The sequence below is a fragment of the Gekko japonicus genome, unplaced genomic scaffold, assembly GCF_001447785.1.
Source record: "Gekko japonicus isolate JY-2015 unplaced genomic scaffold, Gekko_japonicus_V1.1 scaffold68, whole genome shotgun sequence".
Classification (NCBI taxonomy): domain Eukaryota; kingdom Metazoa; phylum Chordata; class Lepidosauria; order Squamata; family Gekkonidae; genus Gekko; species Gekko japonicus.
In genome coordinates, this window is record NW_015169175.1 from 1,059,601 (window position 1) to 1,083,703 (window position 24,103).

The following is a 24,103-nucleotide window of genomic DNA, read 5'->3' on the forward strand; positions in this document are numbered from 1 at the left end:
TGGCCAAGTGAGGATCTGAATCTGAGGCTCCATGGCTCAACACTCTGAATTGACGCCACCTGTCTTGGGTGAAGATGGGTTGTGCTTGAGCAGCCATAAGCACAGAGTCTGCACTCACATTTCCTTGAACCTGGGCTGACCTTGAACCTGAAGCGACTAAGGCTGCGGTCACACACACTAAATAATCCACTTTCAGTGCACTTTCTAACTGGATTTTACTGTGTGAACTGGCAAAATCTAGTTGGAAAATGGATTGAAAGTGGGTTATTTAGTGTGTTTGAACACAGCCTAAGAATATCTGTGACTAGCCTCCGACGTGTACACTGTGCTTGTTCTAATGCACACAGTTAAGTTTCTTGATGACTATGAGCAGAACAGCCACGAGCAAATCCAACTCTAGCACAATCTTACAATTGTTTTGGAACAACGAAAACAAACTAACATAACTTTGGGCAACCTAACTGAATTGGTACGTTTACAATGTTTTTTTTCTATCACTATTACTTTTGTAATCGTAAAACTCATGTGACTAAACCAAGGCTTGGATTCTGTAACACTGTTCCCCTTGCACGTTTCTCTGTCTGCTGCAGATAGTGTATTCTGCTGCGGTGCTTGTTTCCTTTGCTACTGGCACTTGTGTGTGCCTAAGGGGCTCCTTGAAAAACACTGATCTTGCACATGATGGTTATTGGAAGAGGAAGCGAGCGCCACGGAAGAGGAAAGCCTCCACAGTAGCTGGAGGGAAGAGCAAGGGAAACGATGTCATCGGATCCAACCCCTTTGGCTTTTCCGTTTCCCTGTCTTGAAGATGCCATTACGGTACTTCAAAGATAGAGTATAATCAACTGCCTTCACAGTGTTATTTTGTGTCCCAGTTAAACTTCAGTCTGCAGCTAGACTTGGACCCTGACTGTTTTTGGATCCAGCTTCAGTTTACTGATGTCCCATGTCAGCTGATTATTTCTCTGTTCTTATGCCTCTTCGGTCTCTTCTTCATCACAACCGTCCGCTTTTTGTTCCGTTTCAGCCCCAAATGTGGGCTGAGCAGCACATCCACACTGAACACTCTAACAGCAGAATAAGTGTGTCACAATGGCCTTGACAGGACAGTTTTCGGGCAAACTCTCTGCCTTTGATTCCCTGCCTGTATAATGGAATGGCAGTGATCTCTCTCTCACAAGGGCTGTGGGAAGGTAAAGGCATTTTATTATTTTATTTTTTAAAAATGTTGCTCACTTTTGATTTGCTGTGTCGTATAAGAGCAGATAGTAGTCTGTTGGACTCTCCCATCACACCTGCGTGATCCTTGGCTTCGCACCACTCCACCAGCCTCTCGACCAGCTTTACGTTCTTCCCCACCTGCTCAGCCGCTTCTGCTGCAAACAGTAAGGAGGTCTGCGGTAACTGGCGGCAGTGTTTGTTTTTTTAAAAAAACCACGCAATACACTAAATAGCAAGGGAAGTGCCAAGTAAAACTAAACGAAGGAGAGGGAAAAAATGGCAGCTGAAGCTTATATGAACTGCCTGGTCGGTCGGGATTGTCAGCACAGCTCTGTGCTCATCTACTTAGAAACCAGTCCCAACATGTTAAATTAAACGGGGACTTGGTCCTGGAAATGTGCAGAGTGTTTCAGCCTAAAGTTCCTTCCCGCCATGAGTGCCGGTTAAGACGCTGCCTCCTGAATCAAAATACAGTCTTGCAGCAGCATCCTTTAAGGCTTCCAAAGAAGCAGCAAAAACAGTGTAAAAAAAGAAAAGAGAGGCGGAAGCTGCAACTGACATACATACACTTGCCTGGACAGGAGGCAGAGGACATCTGAGTGTACTTCAGCAACTGTCTACATCACTTGAAGATCTCAAAGCATGTTTGTTTAAACCAAAGGTAGTTACTGTTTTCAATATTAGGACTTTCCTGGAAATACCTAGTGAGTTACAGTCTTCAGGGAAGCTAACAGAAATGTTTTAAGTCAATCAGGAAATTCCCGACTATACTTTGCAAAATACATTGCACTGAAACAGGAAGGATTTGGATCAGTGCTCAGAAATCTTGTACTGTTCTTGATATGTAGGTTTCCGACTAGTGAAACTGATTAGATAATTAATAATAAAGTGAGCTTCCTTTATGATTGTTTTGTCTCATTTCCATGAAGACCTGTTTTTAAAATTACTTTTCAAATGTCGAAGGCTGGCAATTTATTTTAAAATATGAAAATAACAACCTCAGCATGCAACCAGAGGTACTGCATTATTCAACCTTGAGAAAAGCTTCCATACCTTTGTTGCATGGATGAAATTTACAACTGTACTGATGATTAAAGGTTTTAGTATTTTTCTATGAGATTTCAGGTAGCAAAGAGATATCAGTGAAAACAATTTTGCCAAGACTGAGGGTTTTTTTTAAATGACATTTTGCTCTCTGTCTTTATTACCTGAACAGTCACTGTGTTGTGTATGACATTTCTAAAGTGCTGAAATATCAGTTAATAAATTCACTGTACTACTCAAGAGAAGAAAGGATTCTGGGAACTAGCAGGGCAATATGAAACTGAATTATATGCATACATCACATGCCCAGGCTGCTGGCTGCTGGGGTATACAAAGAAACCAAACATTTAAACTTGTGTATAGATGCTGGAGACAAGTTTTTAAAACAAGGTTCACTTTTACCGTGCTTTATATAGGGGTTCAATTTATTGGAAGGTGTTTTTAAAAATCCTTTCTTCTTGTGTATGAAATTTAGCGACAGATCAAAGATTGAACAAAGGCTGTTATCGTTTAACACAGGGAACAGTTTGTTTTTACCTTGCGCATCTATTAACATTCTTAACGTCCCAAGCAGTTTGAACTGAACAGGGGGCATCTCAGATCTGAGAAATTTCAACACCGCTTCTGCAACACCAGCTGACAGCATCTTCGCCTTATTTACAACTGTATGAATAAAGAATGGATGTTATCTCAAAAGGACCGCAGAGGCAATACCCTTGTACTGCAGGCAGATACTTATTTTTGAGGTAGTCTGTAAACAATTTTTCCCAGCAATCTGAAAAACAAATGATGAGACATGAGGAAGGAGCCCAGAGAATAGAATGGCATGAGCCATTCCACTCCAGTTCCAGTTTTGGCAAAGCAGGGGAGCTGCAAGAAAGGAAGGTTTGACACAGTTCCTTTTTTACTGGGCACAAACATCTTTTATCCCTTATACATTGTGCTGAATATTGAATGAAACAGCTGGTGTTTGCTCGATTTAAATGTGTAAAAACAGCAAGAGGGAGAAGAAAAAATGCAACACGATCGAGGTACCTTTTAAGAGTTTCTAGTACAAGAGAATGTCAATCACACTATTTTTTTTTCCCTTAGTGCTAATCTCGGCAGACTTATTGACTGGTCTTCAGAGATCTCCTTGCGATGGAAGAAATGTTTTTTATGAAATGGGATGATCACGTGTCTAAACATTACAAAGAGCGAGATGATAGAATTCTTGTCTGTACCACTTCAGCTTGGGGGAGGCACACATTTTTGCATCCCCCTACTATTGTGAAAAAGCTCCTTCACTGTAGTGAAGAAGAACATCAGGGATAAATATTTCGTATTGGTCTCTCCCTGCTATGCTATTATATACAGGGAACATTTGACTGTATGTGCACATTGGGGTGTGGGGGAGATCAGAAAATGTGACCACATGATTTGCAATCTATAATGGTATCATCAAGAAATATAGTGTCTGATTCCACATAACAAGTAATCCCATTCCTTTCCCTCTCTTGCTTCAGCCCTTCGAGGGGCTGCGACTCTGTGGTAGAGCCTCTGCTTTGCATGCAGAAGGTCCTGGGTTCAATCCCCGGCATCTCCAGTTAAAAGGTCCAATGCAGTAGGCAAGACCTTTGCCTGAAACCCTGGAGAGCTGCTGCTAGTCTGAGTAGACGATACTGACTTTGATGGCCCAAGGGTCCGATTCAGTATAAGGCAGTTTCACATGCATTCGTGTGTGTGTGTGTGTGTGTGTTCTGTCTGCCTTCACTCCCTCTGCTCTGGCTCCACGTTCATCTCTAACTATTTTTCTCTCCACACCGCCCAATCTTTGTTTCTCCTCCCCACTGTTTTGCCCACTTCTACCTTCACATGATTACGTCCTCTTCAAGTCTGGATTGGCTAGCAACCCTCAGAGGATGAGGCCAAGCCTAAATATAGCCTGGTTTAAATCTTCTTCAGAATTTGATGGACATATGGCCCTTTACAAAGCATTGCTATCTGAGGCAGAGGACCTTGCGGATGTTGTACTGGGGCACCCCTCCCCCAACATCATTGAGGCCATCAATACATTGAAAAAGGCCCTGAGCCCCAAAATGGGGGCTGAGATCTCACAACTTAGTCTCATGAGATCTCAGCCAGCGTTCTTTTTTAATTGTTTGTTTGTTTTTAAACTTACGATGTCTACATAACAAAGTTTGGGTCCAGAGGCACCTTTAAGACAAACAGAGTTTTATTCAAGATATAAGCTTTTGCATGCATGCACACAAAAGCTTTTATCTTGAATAAAACTCTGTTGGGTCTTAAAGGTGGCCGACTGGACTCAAACTTTGTTCTGCTGCTTCAGACCAACACGGCTACTCACCTAATTGTCTAGACAGGCATTGCTTCTTTGAGTTTCAGGAGTTTTTAGTTATGCAGTTTTTAGTGGTAGGATCTCCCCAAGCTGTGGATGGCCCCACTGTGTAGATTTTTTTTAAATCTGCCTGGTGGGGCTACCCAAGGGAATCTGGAATAGGATGTGACCAAATACATTTCTGTATAAATCAGTCACCAATCCTTGTTTTTAGGAAGATTGTATTAAGTTCAATATCTGTGACTCACATACAAACAAATGCACCTTCAAATCTGTCAGCCTGGGTCTCACACAGGCAGTGAAGGTCTGCAAATTCAGAATTTGACTGGATCAGCTTAACTTTCTTGCAAGAGCCCACTGGATCATTTTACTAAACTGCTTCTTCATCCAGGCAGACATTTATAACTATGTACTTCGAATGTTCTTGCTATCTGCAATAACCAGGAATTCGGTTGATCTGGGGAAGTAGATGGATATAGCTGGATGGATGCCCCTGTGTGTATGTTCTTCATGTGGTGGTGTACAGGAATGAGCTTTTAGCCCACATAACTGCCCTCTGGGTAAATACTTTGTAAATGCCAACAAGTATGCACATGCATTCGTATACTTAACCCCGATCATCCGTGTACTGCAAAACACTGTATGATCTGAGAGTGTGAAAGAGCCCACAACATACAAGAGGCTACATTGCAGGGGTGCAATATGAACTGGCTGTGTGTGCACGAAAGGCAGAGAGAAAGGTTATGAGAAGCAATATGTGATATGAGCACTGTTAATGGAAGAAAAGTTTCTGTTTCATGAACATGAACGCAGACTGTTCTTTACATACCATAATTGCTATATTAAAAGCCACAGAATACAGCTGCCTATAACACTGAGAGGTGTGCGTTCAGTCTCCCGAGACCTCTCCTCTGCTGCACATGGTAACCACACCTGTTCCACCCCTGTGAGGCTCTCCACCCCCACGTGTGAAGCAGGAGACAGACTTTGCTCCATAATGCATTTTAATTAGAAGTGATAAGTTAGCCCATATTCTAAATGCCAGTTAACAAGATGTTGCTTGTTCTGGCACAGATTTTTGAGGAACTGGCTGTGTGTGCACGAAAGGCAGAGAGAAAGGTTATGAGAAGCAATATGTGATATGAGCACTGTTAATGGAAGAAAAGTTTCTGTTTCATGAACATGAACGCAGACTGTTCTTTACATACCATAATTGCTATATTAAAAGCCACAGAATACAGCTGCCTATAACACTGAGAGGTGTGCGTTCAGTCTCCCGAGACCTCTCCTCTGCTGCACATGGTAACCACACCTGTGAGGCTCTCCACCCCCACGTGTGAAGCAGGAGACAGACTTTGCTCCATAATGCATTTTAATTAGAAGTGATAAGTTAGCCCATATTCTAAATGCCAGTTAACAAGATGTTGCTTGTTCTGGCACAGATTTTTGAGTGCAGAAGCTTATGTTGTTAAAAGGGGGGGGGGGAACACTAAATAAACTGTATTTCCTCCTCTCAAAGGGAGAAAATAAGGCCCAAGTAATTTTTTAATATTAATTTTGATTCCTTCTCATTATCTTGGTATTTTGAACAGATGACTACATAAATCAAGATACAATATAAATAAGGGATTTTTAATGCATCATGCCCTAAAAGATATGAAGTGTACCAAGTAACTATTCAGGTACTAACATCTACAGGTAAGTCCTGGAAAGCAAGTATTTTTCTGACATCCAAAACTGTAGTCAGAGGAGTCCCAACAGAAACCAGCTATTAGCTGAAACGGTAGAAGGTACACAGAGACCAAAAAAAGTAGGTGAAAGTATTTCCTGCACACACCATCAAATCAACCCAACATGCAGATTTTTGGGAGCTTCCATATCGTGTAAAATCCAGAAACACAGTCAAAAGTGCAACTGGATCATTGATGAGCAAACTTGGTTACTTGATCAATGCAAGCGCTACAGTTATATAGTAGTTTCATTTTTTACAATAAAGCACCTTATTTGCAAAGCAGTTCCCCCAAGTTTTCACAGGACTTCAAACATCATTTTTAGCAGTCATGATATCCCAGTAAGGGAGATAACAAAGTTGCACTTACCAGCAACTATTGTTTATCGAGTATCTTCTGTGCAGGCACACATGGGGACTGCACATGAGCAGGTCTGCCATCGGATAGGTCTTTACAGCTAAAAGCCTCCAGGGGGCACTGCATGCTGGAGCCAGAAGCCTGTTCCTGCTCAGGGACCACGTGCTCCTGCGCAGCAGCGTCCCCTCTACCCTCAGTACCTCTACCACCCCTGAAACCAGAGCATGCAGTGGGGCAGGAGGGAGGGTATGTGTGCATGTACAAAAGAGTGTTTATTACAAAGACATATAAAAACCTTGTAGGGGCCCAAATAAAGCCTCATAAAATGTTTAAAGCTACAAATACACACAGAAAACGACTGTGTATGACGCGTTTCGGCTCACAAGAGCCTTCTTCAGAGGTCAAATAGTACCAAATACAACAAGCAATAGAATACTGTAACACAGTTAAGGCAATTAACAATAAATAAAATAGGGCCAAAATTGGAGTGTTCCAATATGGAATTGAATGACATACCAAAAGGTTTCTGTTTGGGGCCACAAATATATCTGGCCTTGTATCAGAAGTAGTTGTATATACTGGAAATAATATGTACCTTTCAGTTTAGGTCCTAAGAGTGCAAAAAAAACCCTGCCTTGTCAGGGACAATGAGGCTTTATTTGGGCCCCTACAAAGTTTTTATATGTCTTTGTAATAAACACTCTTTTGTAAACATTCTTTTGTACACTTACTCATGTTTTTAACTTCGATAAGTTTTCTAAACATCCTTTGGAGGTTTCTGCTTAGTTCTGCAAACAGGGTGGCTTGACTCGGGCATGGCTAGAAGGCATTTAAACTTTATATCCCTTCTGAGTTCACTCACCAAGTCATGCCGTGGTCTCTTTAAATGCCTTCTAGCCATGTCCGAATAAAAGCTGAATAATATTAGCTTTTATTCAGGTGCAGCTATTTCAGTAGCCAAATACAGTTCTCTGATCTGTATTTAGCTGAGTAAATACCTGAAATATACCAAGAAGGTATTTTTCAGGTATTTATTTGGCTTGGTATATACAGAGTGCACACCCCCAGTCCTAATCCTTGACAGGTCTCCAGCACAAGAGTGCACTGACTTAACAATCGGTCCTTGGAATCTGCCACCAATAACCAATTATCCAAGTAAGGGAATATATGGCAACCCTGCATGCAGAGGTAAGCAACAACCAGGGCTAAACACTTGAGTGCAGTGGCTAGACCAAAGAGTAGGACAGTGCACTGAAAAACTAATTCCCCACATGAAAAACCTAAGAACTTGTGATGTTGAGTGTGGATTGAAATATGGAAATAGGCATCCTTCAAATCAATAAAGATGAACCAACAATTAAATTTTAGTAACTGTAAAATTGAAGGAATGGACACCATACGGAATTTAGAAACGTGAAGAAAAATGTTTAATTTTCTGAGGTCTAAAATAGGTCTAACTCCCCCATCTTTCTTATCTACTAGGAACATATGAGAGAAGAAACCGTCTGATGCCTGAGACACTGTAACCTCCTCTATGGTGCCCTTGTCAAATAGGGAGGCCAAAGCCTGGGCAAGACCCAAAGCTGTTTGGTTGGATCCCCTTAAAGGTAAAGAGCAAGGGGGAATAGTCTTAAATTCTAATTTGTAACCAAACCTAACTATGGACAAAACCCACTCATCAGAGGTAATAGCGCCTCCCAGGCTGCAGCAAACTAGCCTGTCCCTGAACTTAACAGGGGTTGGCAATGATCCTAGTCAGAAGGATGATTTCTGGAATGGAGTTGCTTCTCTGGAAGAGGGTGGTTGCTGATTCAACCTAGATTGGAACCTATGGTAACCCTGTTTTGGGGTAAATTGATTAGTGGCAGGATACTGAAACCCCAAGGGGCCAGAAACCAGCGGTCCCTTTGATATGGATGCCAGGGCTGTCTCACAAAGGACCTTTGTTTAAATTGGGATGTGGACAATTGTGAGACTCCTAGGAACGTAGCTGTCTGCTTGTTCTTCTTCATCAGGGAAAACATCTTGTCCGTCTTGGAGGAGAAGAGAGTGGAACCTTCAAAAGGTAAGCCTTCAACATTAAGCCTGGTTTCCATAGGCAAGGCCATTGATCTAAACCACATGGGGCGCCTGAGTATGACAGAGCTCACCATGGCCCACGCATCCAAATCTGCAGAATGGGATCCCACATTAATTTGCTGCTTTGAAAGTTTAATGGACTTTGTATGCAGACCTATAGCAAGGGGATGCTTATCTTCTGACAGGAGTTCAAGGAACGGAAGAATCCTCTGCCACAAGAAGAGCTGATAACCAGCCATGATGGTTTCATAGTTAGCAATTTTGAAACCTAATGCTGCTGAAGAATATAATTTTCGACTCAGAATATCCAGCTTCCTCCCTTCCCTATCTGTGGGAGCGGAGTGGTAGGCCTGACGGCCCTTCAGCTGGATCTCCTCCGTAACCAAGGAGGATGGCAGAGGATAGGTTGTCAAATAGGTAAATGTCTCCTTATAAAAATGTTCTACCCTTCTGGAGGTAGGCTGGACACAGATTTTTACCACAGTTCCTCTGTGGAGTCCTCAAGGCCCTCCAACGCCAGGAAAGTAATAATCCTGGGAGACTCTGAATAGAGGCGACTCAGTATCTTATCTTTGGGGTTGTGCTCTGAGGTAATGACCTGTGCTCCAAGGTAATCTCAAGAGACTGGGCCATACGAATCATCTGTTCTCCTAACATTTGGAGATCCACCATGGGAGATGTCAGAGATGGCTCGCCTTCCCTCTATTGTCTGGGCTCAGATCCAATGTTGTGTCGGATCCGTCAGATTCAATCGCCGTTTCTTCTCCTCTGATTCCAGGAATAGGAGAACGTGGCCCGTGTGCGATGGTTGCTGAAGGCGGATATAATGACACCTGATGATGGTAATGATACCAACTTGCATCCCTGAGGCTTGCAAAGTTCTCACTCCATTCCTCTATATATCCCTGAGATATCATGTAGGAATATAAAGGCAACCACACAGGCGGTTGGGGCTGAGACCACAGAACAGTGTCCATTTGCTCTGGATCGGACTCATGTGGAACCTGGCCATGTGGAAAGCCAGTATCCACCTCCCCATCGGGGACAGAAACAGTTGGAGATCTCTGACCCGGAGATGAGTCCTGGGCTTTTCCTGCAAGGCTGACATTGGCTCAGGAGTGCAGACGGGAGCGTTCTGCTGAGGAGCTGATTTACACTTTTCCTTTGTTTTGCCTTTAGCCTTCTTAGCTGGAGGCTCAGAAGAGGTGTGATGTGCCTGAGGGGAGCGCGGCGGAGATTGGATCTGGAAGAAAAAATCCTCTCCACTGTAGCTGGAGACTCCAAAACCACATCCTTTTCCTTCAGCAGCAAAAGAGGAACTGAGAGTAGAAGGGGTGCTGCTGAGTGCTGCTGCATGTGGCCCCTGGGTGGGAACAAGCTTCTGGGTCCAGCACACAGCACCCCCTGGAGGCTTTTAGCTGTAAAGACCGATCCAATGGCAGGCCTGCTCATGCACAATCCCCATGTGGGACTGCACAGAAGATCAATGATGAACAGTATTTACCCACTAACAGCAGATGGGGCACGCCCATTCCGTCCCAACAGGTTCATGGCTGACATATAATAAGGAACTTCCAGGCCACTAGTTGTGTCTTAACCAAGAACGTCTGCCAAGAGAAAATGACTCTGAAGCTATACAGTTTGGTATATGTGAACTTTATCAGAGGAGAACTCAGACCACCTTCCCCTTAGATTTGTATGGAGAATAAGAATCTTACTCTTGCAGGCTTGGCAATGCGCTACAACACTTACCGGGAATAGCAAGATTTCGGAGTGCACTCAGTGCTGCATGCTGCACAGTGACATTTCCATCTTCGACATGCCTGTCCAGTAAGTCCATAAGCTTCTGAACAATGCCATTATCCACCATATGGATACAGTTGCCATCTGTACAAGACCAGAGTATTACTGTAAGCATAACTTTGGAACAAAGCATCATATCAAGAATAAAGACTCCTCTGTGTTAAAAGCACAGCTGCCTCTAGACCAGTGTTCCCTCTAAGCTGAGTAAGTGTGAGCTAGCTCACAATTTTTTAGCCTCCGGCTCACACATTTTTGTCTTAGCTCCGGAAGGATGGCTCCAGAGCAAACTAATTTATGCAGTAGCCAAATCACTCACTCACAACTTTAATGCCAGCAGCTCATAAAGTAGAATTTTTGCTCACAACCTAACCATTTTGAATGAGACTGGGAAGAAAATTAAGTACTACATATTCTGGGGCACAAACGTCTTGGCAAAGGATTTTTTTTTTGGGGGGGGGAGGTTCAGGTGATAGTTATTTAAATGTATACTTAGTTCTATCACACTGGCTCCGGATGGCTTACTTTTTAAAAGTACCTTGTCTGTGGTGAAATTCTTCTTCCCATTCCACATTTTAAAACAATTCTGAAAGCAGAATTCAAAAAGCAAATGGCTTTCTGCCTATTCTGTCTCTTACTATGCAAAACCCTCCTCCCACTTCAACGTATAGTTGAAAATCTTAACATTTAACAACGTATGTGTACTGAGCAAGCAAATACTTCCAGAAATCACGTATATTAGTCCACTTATAATTTTCAGTACCAAGGGCACTGTACACACAACTATACAGTCATAACCTTACTGCTGGTTGCTGGAATATTAATCTTTATGATTCTTACCATTTCTAGCAAAATTTGCAATTGCCAGTGCTCCAGCAAGCTGGAGCTGATGGTTATTAGAGGGGATCCATAAAAGCACTCTTTGGAACACGCTGCCTTTTCCACCTTCAAATAATTTTTGCATTGATTCATCTAAAAGCAAAAGAAACAAAAGTTTTCTTATGTAAAACATAAACATATGATGCTTCCTTGTACTGAGTTGGCTCACTGGGTCATCTACAGTACAGTTTAGACCAGGGGTGTCAAACTCATTTGTTGCGAGGACCTGATTTGACATAAATGGCATTTGGTCGGGCCGGGCAAGGATGCGTTTTTCCACCCTATGACATCATTTCCAGGTCAAAAATCAAGTGACAGCACATCATGATGCCACTTCCAGGTCACATTTCCTCCTATGATGTCACTTCTGGGGCACTCCCACCAAAATCCATGTCTTCCTGTGTGGCCACTTACTCCCCCCAGCCCCCAGAACTGTGTTCCATAGCATCAGAGAATTTTAACTAGTTAATATATCTGCTATAACTGTTCACTTTATACATCTGATGAAGTGAGATCTAAGTCATGAAAGCCCATGCTGCTCCTGTTTAATTTTACCAAGCACCATTTATCTATTCAAATCTTCCTGGTATTCTACCAAGGATGTTTTCAAAAGTCTTTACCTGCAACATTTCATGCCCCCCCCCCTTAACATGCAGCCTTTTGAAGAATCTGAAATCTTAGCTTGCACACTGCTTTGTAATTTTGGTTGGTCTTAATAAAAGGTATGACATGGCTTATGTGTTTTGTACCTCTGGCTTCCCTTATGCTCAGAAGGTTGGTGGTTGCAGTGCATGGTGAGGGCTGAAAGAATTCAGAATGTTCCCCTCTTGCCCAGGCACCGGAAACCAGTCCCTTTTACAAATACATTTGATGCATTAGGAAAAACCCTTATAAGTAAATTTTATGATAGTTTACTTGAAAAGTAAGTTCTACTGAATTCAAAAGGACCTATTCCCAAGTAAGTATGATGAACTGCAGCCTAAATACCATGTAATAATAATTATTAATACATACATAATCCTTTGCAATAGCACAACATGATAAAAAAATGGTCAAGAAAATTTTACATTTAAATATATATTTGTTCTGGGGAGGGGGAATCATACCTCCAGTCAGATTCATTGCCTTCATCATTTGGGCCACCTGATACTACCCTTGTACTACTATAGGCTGGATTTAAGATTTCTTGCAAAGGGGGGAACTGGCTGTGCTAATGTGTCTCCCTCTTTTAATCCAGACATTTAAACACACACACGCACGCACGCACGCTCCTGATGAGTCCTTTTGCTGCTGTCTGGCTAAAGGGGAAGAGGATCAGAATGAACTGAGGGTTGTCATAAACGCTGTATCTCTCTTGGATGTTTTGGCTTGCATAAGTTCTCATATTTATAACCTGTACTTCCATTACTGTCCTTTGGCTGTTATTTTTCTCTCTGTATTTGATTATTTAGTCATCTTTATTTTAAAACCCAAAATAAAAATGTTAAAACACTCCCCCCATCTTTTTACTGCTTCTTCCCTCATTTACTTTCGTTGGGCCTAGGGAGCTGGAAAGGGCTTACTGGGGAGGGGAGGAACTGGGGGAGGAGGAGGAGAAAGAGAAGGGGAAACATAAGAATTTTTAAGGAGGTCTTTGCCTCCCCCCCCCATCCTGTTCAGTCCTAAATCCTTCTGTTGGCTGCTGGGGTGGTGGTGAAGAGAAGGAGATTAAAAGGAATCTTCCTTTTAACGTGTGTGTGTGTGATCAAGTCTCAAAATAAACAGCGGGGTAGGGCAATCTCAATTGTGCTTGGTAGAAGAATCCCCCCTCCCTCTGAAGAAGTATGCTTGGTAGAAGAATCCCCCTCCCTCTGAAGAAGTGTGCACACACAGGAAAGCTTATACCTGAAATAAAACTTTGTTGGTCTTTGGACCTGACCTCAACGGGTCCTGACTCAGCCAGACCCCCAAGGAGGATTCTCCCACTTGGGAGGCAGGACCCTGCCCTAGGAGCCCAGACCCTCTTGGAGTGCACGCTGGCACCAGCACCTGTCCCTACCAGGGCAGCGGCCACCAGAGACGTGACAAGCTGGCCCCGGTTGGCAGAAGGCAGAAGCAATGGCACACAACTTGGAGGAGGAGAGAGCAGGTCCCAAGAGGCCAGAGTCGGGCAAGGCAATCGAAGCTTGGAGAGAAGCAGCGAAGCTTGGGTGGGGTGCCCTAAGACCGCAGCCAGCAACAGGGGAGACAGCCTCGCTGTAGCTGCTAGAGCAACTGATTAGGCCTCCACTTCCACCTCCAGGGAACGCTACCTCCAAGCCAGGGTGGACAGAGGCCAACGGAGGCAACGAGCCCCCGGCTGTTGGATGGGGCAGCTCTGCCCCACGTGTCAGCATGGATGGGCTCGCCCCAGGCTGAGGAGCCAAGACAGGACTGGGGTTTCTTGCCTGGCCCAATGAAAGGAAGGGATGAGGGTGAATTCAGGAAGGCTGGGATAAAAGGGAAGCTCCAATGGATAGCTGGTGGCCGGTTCCGGCCCCTGGGCCATGTTTGACAACCCTGGTTTAGACTTGAGTAACTGCAGAGGATTATGCTGTTGATCCAGTAATGTTCGCAAAGATTTTCAGATGGGGATTTGGGCAGGTAGTTCTACTGCTTGGAGATCTCAAAAACTGAGCCTGGGATGTTGAGCATACGAGACATACCTCTTAGCACTCAGCTATATATGGAAGAAAGCAAATGCTTCTCACTTTTAATTTGAAAACATCTCCATTGTGTTTGGTTGGCTTTCAGCAAGCAAATGTTTACTTCTAACAAATAAAGCAGCCATTTTGGCCTTCACATGTGCATCTATCTGGGAAAACGTGTGAAAACAGGTGGGAAACCAGCTTTTGGGGGAAAGTTTGATTGATTTTACATGTTCACACAGCTGTGACGGCTTTGCTCATCTTAGCAAAGCCTTCTGAAGGTGTGTGGGTGTATAGTGCCATCAAGTCACAGCCGACTTACAGTGACTCTGTAGGGTTTTCTAAGCAAGAGATGTTCAGAGGTGGTTTGCCATTGCTGGCCTCGCTCTCCACAGCAACCCTGGGCTTCCTTGGTGGTCTCCCATCCAAGTACTAACCAGGCCAACCATACTTCACTTCTGAGGTCTGATGAGATCAGGCTATTCTGGGCCATCTAGGTCAGGGCAATTTTATACTTTCACACAGCTCTGACAGCTTTGCCGATCTGGAGTTGCCACTATGCAAATGGGTGTGATGAGCTGAGGTAGCAGGAACAAGCACGAATACATTTTTGACGGGAAAACCCCCCACTAAGTCCTGTATCACTGTCCTCCTGATGGTGGGGTGTACTTATTTTGGGCTTAATTGAGGACTTCTGCTCACATCACCGTTCCTTGTCACACCACCAAGCACCCCAGTGAAAGAAAATAAAGAAATATTTATTTACAAACCTGCCAGTGCTTGGCACTATTTACCACTAGCCACTCCTGAGTTAATCAATGATGGAGTTTCTGAGGTACCCTCTTTCCAGACTTTGTAAGATCTGGTTATAATTTTGTCTACCCTTAATACCAAGGTGGATATTTTTAAAACAATAAAAAGGGTTTTTTCCAGTGAGAGGAAGTAAACTGTGGAGGTTTCAGGACCAAGTTTATACAAATGTAACTTACAGAGAATGAGCCATCTCTCTGTGTGTGCATGTGTGTGTGTAGTGTCAGAGTGGACGGAATGCCAGTAACTGCCAGACTACTCTGGACTTTAAAAATTGTCACTTTCTCCACAGGTTTCCTAACCTTTGAGATTCTTCACAAGAGCCTTTTTAAGCCACAGACTTTTAAAGCCCCATAACTTCCAAAAATAACCCTGAATGACTATGTATGAGAATAGTTAACCACTGTTTGTGATACTAGGCCACCACGCTCAAGTTCACTTCCACCCAAAGTGCCTGAAGACAAAGTAAGATTCCTGACCCACTTAAGGAACCTTTAAACCCTCTCTGACTCAAACTGCAGTTAAACAGCTCTTATTTTGTCTGCTCCTCCCCCTCCCCTCTCCCTCTGAATGTCCCATGGGTCCTGATTGGGCCAGGATACGAAGTGGATTGGCAGATAATAAAGGGGCCAGAGTAATAGAATCATAGAGTTGGAAGGGGCCATACAGGCCATCTAGTCCAACCCCCTGCTCAATGGCACTACTGTCCACAACGATGGCTAAGAATGACAGCTGCCCATTCACACTCATTCTCTGTGGTGGCTGCCACCTTGTGGAACAGCTTGCCAAAGGTGGTCAGGAAGGTGCCCCCCCCCACACACATATGTATCATTTCACAGAATGTGCAAACAGAAAAGTTCAGAAGAGCAATTTTACAAAGGGATTAGAATTGTAATATAATGGAACAGCACAAAAGGTTGCTTCTATAAGGGATGGTGTTGTAATCTATTTCATGGTTTATTGTATGTACCACCTCCCTTTTTACTACAATATCCTCAACCTTTGTAACCTCCTTTCTTCATTACTGTATGTCATGCATCAGACAGTTTTTGCTGCTTCAGACAAGGGTTTTTGTTTGTTTATTTGTTTGTTTGCATTGTTTCCCAGTTCTCTAATCCTGGTCTTACTGCATTGTTTATTGGAGGTTTTTTAAAATTCCTTTTCATATTTTGTCACTTGCCTTGAATCTCAGTGAGAAAGGTGGGCTATAAATGATAACAACAACAATCATGTTGTTGTTGTTCAGTTCATAAATATACACAATTTAGCCTGTCAACTGCAACGTGCTAATGAGAATTCTTTACTACACAGGCATGCATGAATTCATATGTGATACTCACCTCCTAGCAGTAGTAGAACCATAAGATCAGAGGCAGTTTTAAGCTCAGCAATGTCATCTTCTTTGTCACTGTCCACAGTCTTTTGGACTATCTCAAGTAGACATTCTACAAGTCCTGCTTCAACTAGTTGTAACTTAATGATATCTGGGTACAGAACATCAGGAACATGAGATCTGAAATACTTTTTGTACACCACGAGTACAAACCAATAATGTACATTGAAGGAATAAGACATCATGAAACCAAGGAAACATCCTACAGTGTGACAATGCAGCATTAAATGTATATTCCCTACACTGGCAGTTATATATCACCATTTATGGAAGCACAGACAATTTTGTTGACTTGCAGGTGCTATGAAGATGGTTATCAAAAATATCCCCATATCCTGAAAGTAGCTATGGAATTTTGCACATCTGGCAGGCCTTATTCAAGGCTGAGTTTTAAATATATAACACAATTTTTTAAAAAGAAAAAAAGTGGTACATAAATTCATCTGGGATTCAAAAAAACAAAATCAAAACCCAGATTGTTAAAAATGGTAGCAGATGCCCTTTGCATTCTTGTATTCCCTTGCTACTATAGAGATAAACAGTGAATGGCAAAATAGCAAATAAAGCAATAAAGAGTAAATAACTTGCTACTGTTTACTAAAAAGCTGTACTTGGCTTGCTGCCATTTACCAACTGTGTGGTACAAGGATGCTCTGTGTGCATGTGTGTGTGTTCCATTTCTGCAAGGCAAAAAGTCATATGTTTCTGTTCTGGGGAAACAGGAGGTGGGTCTTTCCTGTGGATGCACAGATGGCTTCTCGATGAGCTTTCTCTGTGTCATGTACATCTTGCACATTCAGGGAGATTCTGATGAAGGGATGCTTTTAAACAAAGCAATTTCCTCACATGCATTGTGAGTTAACACAGTTGCAGGGAAGAACTGTATCGGGTACCCATCTGGACATGCTGAACAGGTGTTCAGCAATAAGTGCTGAGACAGGGCCACACACATTTCGATTCCCTACAGACTCTGTTCCCCTGATAGGGTTTCATTGAGGTTGTATGCAGTTTTACCACCTTCTGATCTGTGTTCACCTTTCAAATCCAAGTTTTCAAGGCAGAAAAGTAAGTATGTCCATTTCAAAACTGTTTAAGATCAGCAGTTGTGTTGCATGTGTAACAAATACTAATTTTCTGTCTAGTGTAGATGCATCTTAAAAAAACAAGAGCCATCTTTATAAACTTGGGACAAAGAGAGATGCATCAATGAACACACATTTGCTGCATTGGAAGGCATTTGCTTTCAGATAGTAAATGACCATTTTGACTTCTGCCCTATTCAAAACTCAGTGGTTTGAAACATATATACATCAGTTATAGAAAAGAAGACTGAGATAGGTTCCAAACAGACAACTTCAGCTGGTTCATTTTCTTTTTAAAAGTATGTTTTAGCTAAATATAATTGCTGTCTTACCAAAAACAAAACAAAACTTGGACTTAGAACACTTTTTTTTAAAGTATGGCCTGTTTTCATTCTAATGGCTATTTATCATTCTGCTTACATTCATGCACAAGTAATAACATGTTGTTATACTCCATGTTCTTAAAAAAAATTGTAATCTTTTTGTCACCTTAGATTTTGTGTATTTTTCTTTTGTCATTTTTTTTGGGGGGGGGGAACCCAATCACATATTTTAAATCCCCGCTACCAGCATCTCACCGTTTTCTGCTAGAGGAGCCAAAACTTCAAAAACCATCTCCTTCTTGTCATGTTCTATCTGCTTCTTGAACAGTTTCACAAGCTCCTCGGCAATGTTTGTGTAGGCGAACTGCTCTTTGCTTGATTCTGTGAAACCAGAGGGGAAAGCTAAGTGGCAAGAAAAACAAAACTGAATGGCAGAGCGGTTTTCTCCTCAGTTTATTAGGAAGCTGTTTGATGTACTGATTTATAGAGCTAACCACCATTCATGGACAGGAACAGTAGACTCCAATACTTAAGCCTGTCACTAAATGGAAAGGGTGGGGGAGTCCAAGACCTTTAGAGATAAATGTGATGACCTAAATTATTAATTATGTTCAAAGCTGTTAAAATTTTGCACCAGTGGAACATGACCGTACCCATAGCAACAGCGAAAGTACTAACATACAAATTAAGCCTTTGTTTTCCATCAGAAAATTACCCTGGCTTTCTGACTGAACAGATTAAAGGTCAGGCGCACCACGTTAACATTTATGTGGCTGCATGCTGGTAGAATTTGCTCTAGCTTTTCAAAACAGCTGAATCAATCTACATGTCTAGATTTAAATTTCTTTCTGACTCAAGGCTGCTGTGTGGGCCTTCAAGCACAGAGAAGGTACTCAGGACTACTGACTTGTCTGTTACATTTTACAATGTCAATCAATTCATGTCACAACATAAAAGTTACTGGCTGAAATCTTCATGTTTGTGAGAGAAACACTGCCTGGAGTGGGGTTTTAATCTAAGATGTAGCAAGGAAATAACAGATCTTGAAGGTAAACAAACTTTAGCCAACTATTTAGTGGAAGTAGGGATTTATCACCTAAAATTTTCCCATCTTAGGTTAGCATTATCAACTGTAACCTTTCTTGGAAAGGTCAAATGTGGTCGCTGTCAAGTACATGCATTGATAGCATCACAATTAGATTAGTGTAATGCATTCTAGAGTAGTACTACCTCCAGAGAGGGTTTGGAAGCCTCAAGGAGTTAAAAACGCAGCTGCCAGGGTACTTGTGACCCACCATATAAATTCCAATACTGTGTCAGCTACACTGGCTTCCGTTTGTTTCTGAATCCAATTCAAAATTCAAGTTTTGACCTTTAAAGCCCTAAACAGTCTGGGGTGTATATAACTTAAGGAGCTTGTTCAAGCCAGCATGTTCTTTCACCACCTGCAGCATTTAGTAACCACACAAAATAAGACTTTTTGGTGGTGGCACCCAAGCTCTGAAATTCTGTCTCATGTGACACCCACTTAGCTCCCTTGTTGCCTGGTTTCAGATGCTCAGTGAAAATGTTATTTTAGGTGGCGTCTGAGCTTACTGATCACTGAACATGCTTGAAAAGCATCTTTCTGGTTTTTTAAATAATTTCTGAAGGGCAGCCATGTTATAATGCTGTCGTAAACAGAGTTGCTCCAGTCTAAGCCCATTTATTTCAGTGGGCTTAAAGTCTGTTCTGGGTTGCAGGAGTTAGTGTGTTGTAGCAAAAACAAACAGGAACGTTGTGGCACCTGAAAGACTAACAATGTTTTATTACACTAGAATAAAACTGGTTCACTTTTACAGTGCCACAAAAAACACCTTAGGCATCTTTTAAGTTTGTTTCATAAATTTTCACATCCATGATATGTTTTCTAGCTTTTGTAGCCCCTGAGGAAGATTGTTTTATTGAAATACGTACATTGGGCTTTGCAAAGATATTATACATTTTCTTTTTAAGTCCTTTGAGTTGCTTGATTCTTTCCTCCCCTTTTCTACTTCCATTTCTTGTAGATTCTGAAGACGCAAACAGAAGTACTTTTTGCATGTAACTAGTATAACAGGTTAATCCCCCCCCACACACGCACAATTAAACCACAATAAGAAATAGAAAGTATGTTACTGGAGGAAAGGAGAAGCCTGAAAGAAGAGTTTGGGGGTACTACAACTTTGAGCATGGTCATCTCAATACAATTTCTGCATCAGAAAACTTGCTATGGACAACAAGAACAATCACTGCAACCTTATTAAATTAATTGAATAGATCTGGGTGGTTGTAAATGAGAACTTACTTACCAAGTTCTGCTAAATTGCCAAACGCAACAAGGCACATTTCAGTCAGAGCTGCATTTTGGCAATGAATGCCCAACAATTTCACTAATGTAGGGATAACACCCATGTTGATGAGTTGAGATTGCAGGGTATCTAAACACAAGACAGACAAAAAAAAAGACAAATGTGTTTAGGTTCACATTTCTCTTAGCAGTATGACCTGACAACATTTCTTCTTTTGGTTCTTCTGATGCCTGCTTGACATTCAAACCTAACATGGAATGAAATCCTCAAATGGTCCATCACGTGACAAACTGACATAAAATAACCTCTCAGAAAAAAATCATCATGTTTAAAAAATATTCAACCATTGCAGCTTCTACAAATGAAGCCTAGTTTGGTGAAGCACTCATTACCCTTTGTTAGAGTTTCCGAGTCTTTCCTTAAAGAACTATAATTCCCAAAATTGCTAGTTTCACTGATACCATGGACTGTCAAAAAACCAAATAAGTGGGTTCTAGATCAAATCCAGCCTGAACTTTCCCTAGAAGGTAAGATGACAAAGACGAGTCACTGGAAAAGACAATAATGCTAGGAAAAGCTGAAAGCAGCCGGAAAAGAGGAAGACCCAACATAAAATGGATTGACTCAATCAGGGAAGTCAGAGTCCTCGGTTTGCAAGACCTTAGGACATTTGGAGGCCATTAATTCATAGGGTCACCATAAGTTGGAAGTGACTGGACACACACACATACACGGTAGCGTCAGGACCATTCAGGGGTTACAGACTTCTTATAATATACAGTGGAATGCTTCATGTGCCTGTGAGTGGCCACATAATAAAATTGTTTCCACAGACCTAGCAATTCCTGCCCATACACAACTCTAAGAGAAGCAGGAGTCCTCTTCAAAATCAGGGAAAACTTTATGTGTGCATTACTATGGGCACATCTGAACACCCCCCAGGGTTATAGACTGTAGCCAGTTATGCATACATAAATACCATTAGATTAGATCCAATGATCCCCTTCCACCAAGGGAGGAGGCTTTCTCTCAGGGACATTGTTTCTTATAGAGAATATTGCATGCATTTGCTCATCTGCAATAGCATAGCCTTCTAATTTCAAAAAAGTTGTCCAAATAAACAAGACTTCCCATTCATATGTTCCAAATTATCTCCTGAACTATTACTAGACTCTCATTGTTTCAAATTAAAGAAAGCTTCTTTCATATCATAATTGAATAACTCTGAGAACCAATTTAAACCTGTTATAAGAAGTCCATTTATCACAAAATGTCCTTTTGAAGCACACAATTTCAGATTAATTTCAGATTAAAATCCTAACTATGTTGATGGAACGTCTCCCCCCCCCCGAATCCCCCCCGCTTTTGAACAGTAAGATAAACAAAAATAAGTCACTTAGACACTAACATGTTACGCAGAGAAGTAAAATCACAACAAAGATTAAAGAATACTTGAAGGAACTTAACGGAGAACAAGAAGAAAAGAGTCTGGAAGATTCCTGTGACAATAATGACAATGTCAGCTATTAAGAGGAGAAACTTCAGAAATTCCTTCAAAAAACTGACGGTCTGCAAACACAAAATAGTTTCCCGATCATCAGCTAAAAGAAACCTCCTTCTGGTTTATAAAACTTAAAATGTAGGTCAAACGAAGCCATAATTTATAGAAAACAGTAAAATATATTTGCTTTCACAGTTGAAGGAAATGACACAAGAGTGATAAAAAAAATGAGCATGGTTTGGGTTCTGTTCCTAATTTCTCCCCCTCCCACCCAACACACACACACATACACAAAATCACCAAGAAAGATCACAGGCTCTTTACAGCCTCACTTACTGTTTTTTTAAAACACAGATGTAATTTTTAACTCTATAAATCTTTCCTCTGAGAAGAGATATCTGCATGTAACCTTTTCTTCCTATGAACTTTTCTCCAGTTATGCTACCTATCTGCTAAAGCTACTAAATGAGCTGGTTAGGAGTTAGGAGTTACTAAAGCTACTAAATGAGCTGGTTAGGAGCCTAGAACTAACGTGAAGTGCAAGCCTGTGTGTCATCACTGGCCCTTCCAGGGCCTCTCCCCGGCCTGTGCAGTCCTACCCACATAGATTTTAGGAGGACACCTTTGTAGAGCCTTGCCGGGCAAGACATACCCCACAGACCTTGTCTGGATGGCTCTAAGCCTAGAGAGCGCCCAGGTTTTGATGCAAAACAATCCAGACAATCCGAATACTACCTGTGTCCCAGTTCAGACATTTACCTCAGCTGAAGATCCCACAGAGGAGAAATGGGTGTGATCTCCCCTCTGTATGGGGTTGCCATCCTCCAGGTGGGGGCTGGTGATCTCCCAGAATTACAGGTGATCTCCAGACTACAGAGATCAATTCCCCCAGAGAAAATAGCTATTTTGGAGGGTGGACTGTATGGCCTTATACTCTGCTGAGGTCCCTCCTCTTTTAAAGTCCACCCTCCACAGGTACAACCTCCAAAATCTTCAGGTATTTCCCAACCTGGAATGGGCAACTCTTTTGCTATCACACTCAATAACATGATATGCAATGCAGTCTCTCCATGTTGCAGCCTCTGTGTGAAGTTGTCCAAATCACATAGCTGTTCCCTCTCAAAAACAAAAACAGGGGACAATCATGCAATACTTTGGCCACCAAATGAGAAGGGAGCACTCACTGGAGAAGACCCTGATGCTGGGAAAGATTGAAGGTCAAAGAAGAAGGGGACGGCAGAGGATGAGATGGTTAGACAGTGTCATAGATGCAACGAACATGAAATTGAGCAAACTTCAGAGGACGGCGGAAGACAGGAGGGCCTGGCGGGATCTGGTCCATGGGGTCGCGAAGAGTCGGACTCGACTGTGCGACTGAACAACAACAATCATGCAATTTCGCTCTCTATAGCTGTCTGAATGGTACGATTGAGTTTTCACTCAAGTTCAGTCAGTTCTCCTCTTTTTAATACAAGACCCCCATCTCATGTGGCTTTGCCCAGACAGGTGGACCCCATGATCCCCAGCACAGCCGTTCTGGTGATAAAAGTCCTAACATATGCCAATAAAGGTCTGTGTATGTGTATGTATGTGATAAAAGTCTGTGTTCGCCAGTAGAAGACTTGGTTGGATCCAACCCAGTAAGTTCACACCCTTCATCATAGGTGGAGGGAGGAGTTTCATTTAATTCCTTTACTAAATAAACAAGATCTTCTGTCCAGGTAAGAATCTGAAGGAGGGGGGCAATGAACTTGGAAAAGCCAGAAGAAAGTACACGTTGCTGCCAGTGTTCCTTCTAAGCTGAGTTAGTGTGAGCTAGCTCACAGTTTTTTAGCCTCCAGCTCACACATTTTTTGTCTTAGCTCAGGAAGGATGGCTCCCGAGCAAACTGATTTATGCAGTTGCCAAATCGCTCGCTCACAACTTTAATGCCAGTAGCTCACAAAGTAGGATTTTTGCTCACAAGACTCCACAGCTTAGAGGGTGCATTGGTTGCTGCCAATGGCCAGCATTCTCCTCTAAGCAAATTTATATAAATCAGTACCGTTTCAGCCAAGTGCTCATTATTATACAGCATTTTAAAAGACATTAAAATTAATGAATTTTTTTTTCCTGTTGACTAACAGGCCCTGTAACATCAAGTTTAGATTAAAAACGTTTCGCTCTGACACAACTTGCACTTTTATTCTGAGAGCAGCAGGGCAAGACAGAGAACCTAAAAACACTGGCCAAGTTTTTGACCTCTCACTGGGCTCTATCTAAAGTTATACATTGCTCTGAATACCAAGTATTGGGGACAGATAGAAGGTTGTTACCTTCATAGTCTGGTCTGTCAGTGAGCTTCCCAGGGACATCTGGCTGGATGCTGTTGCAAACAGAATGTGGTGAACCAGAAACCTTTAAACTGACCTAGCAAAGCAGTTCTCATGCCAGTAGGTTCTCTGGAATGGCGTATTGAGCTTTGAAAGCCCATGTGGTGCTGTGGTGAAGGTGGTGGATTATGCCTTGGGAGACCCTGGTTGAATTCTCTGCTTGTCTCAAAAGTCACTG

General features: G+C 42.3%; 1 protein-coding gene across 4 annotated transcripts in view; it reads right to left on the minus strand.

Moving 5' to 3' along the window:
- Positions 1-24,103, minus strand: part of RAP1GDS1 (RAP1, GTP-GDP dissociation stimulator 1) — a 147,098-nt gene that overhangs the window by 9,954 nt on the left and 113,041 nt on the right. For 3 of the 4 annotated variants that reach the window (XM_015415970.1, XM_015415972.1, XM_015415974.1), the window contains 7 exons: positions 20,053-20,181; positions 17,978-18,103; positions 16,265-16,408; positions 11,410-11,541; positions 10,522-10,656; positions 2,803-2,928; positions 1,237-1,376 (listed from right to left, as the gene is read on the minus strand). In XM_015415970.1, coding sequence (XP_015271456.1) covers positions 1,237-1,376; positions 2,803-2,928; positions 10,522-10,656; positions 11,410-11,541; positions 16,265-16,408; positions 17,978-18,103; positions 20,053-20,181 — 932 coding nt within the window. The remainder of the gene's footprint in view (positions 1-1,236; positions 1,377-2,802; positions 2,929-10,521; positions 10,657-11,409; positions 11,542-16,264; positions 16,409-17,977; positions 18,104-20,052; positions 20,182-24,103) is intronic. The other variant, XM_015415971.1, reaches the window with a different exon arrangement.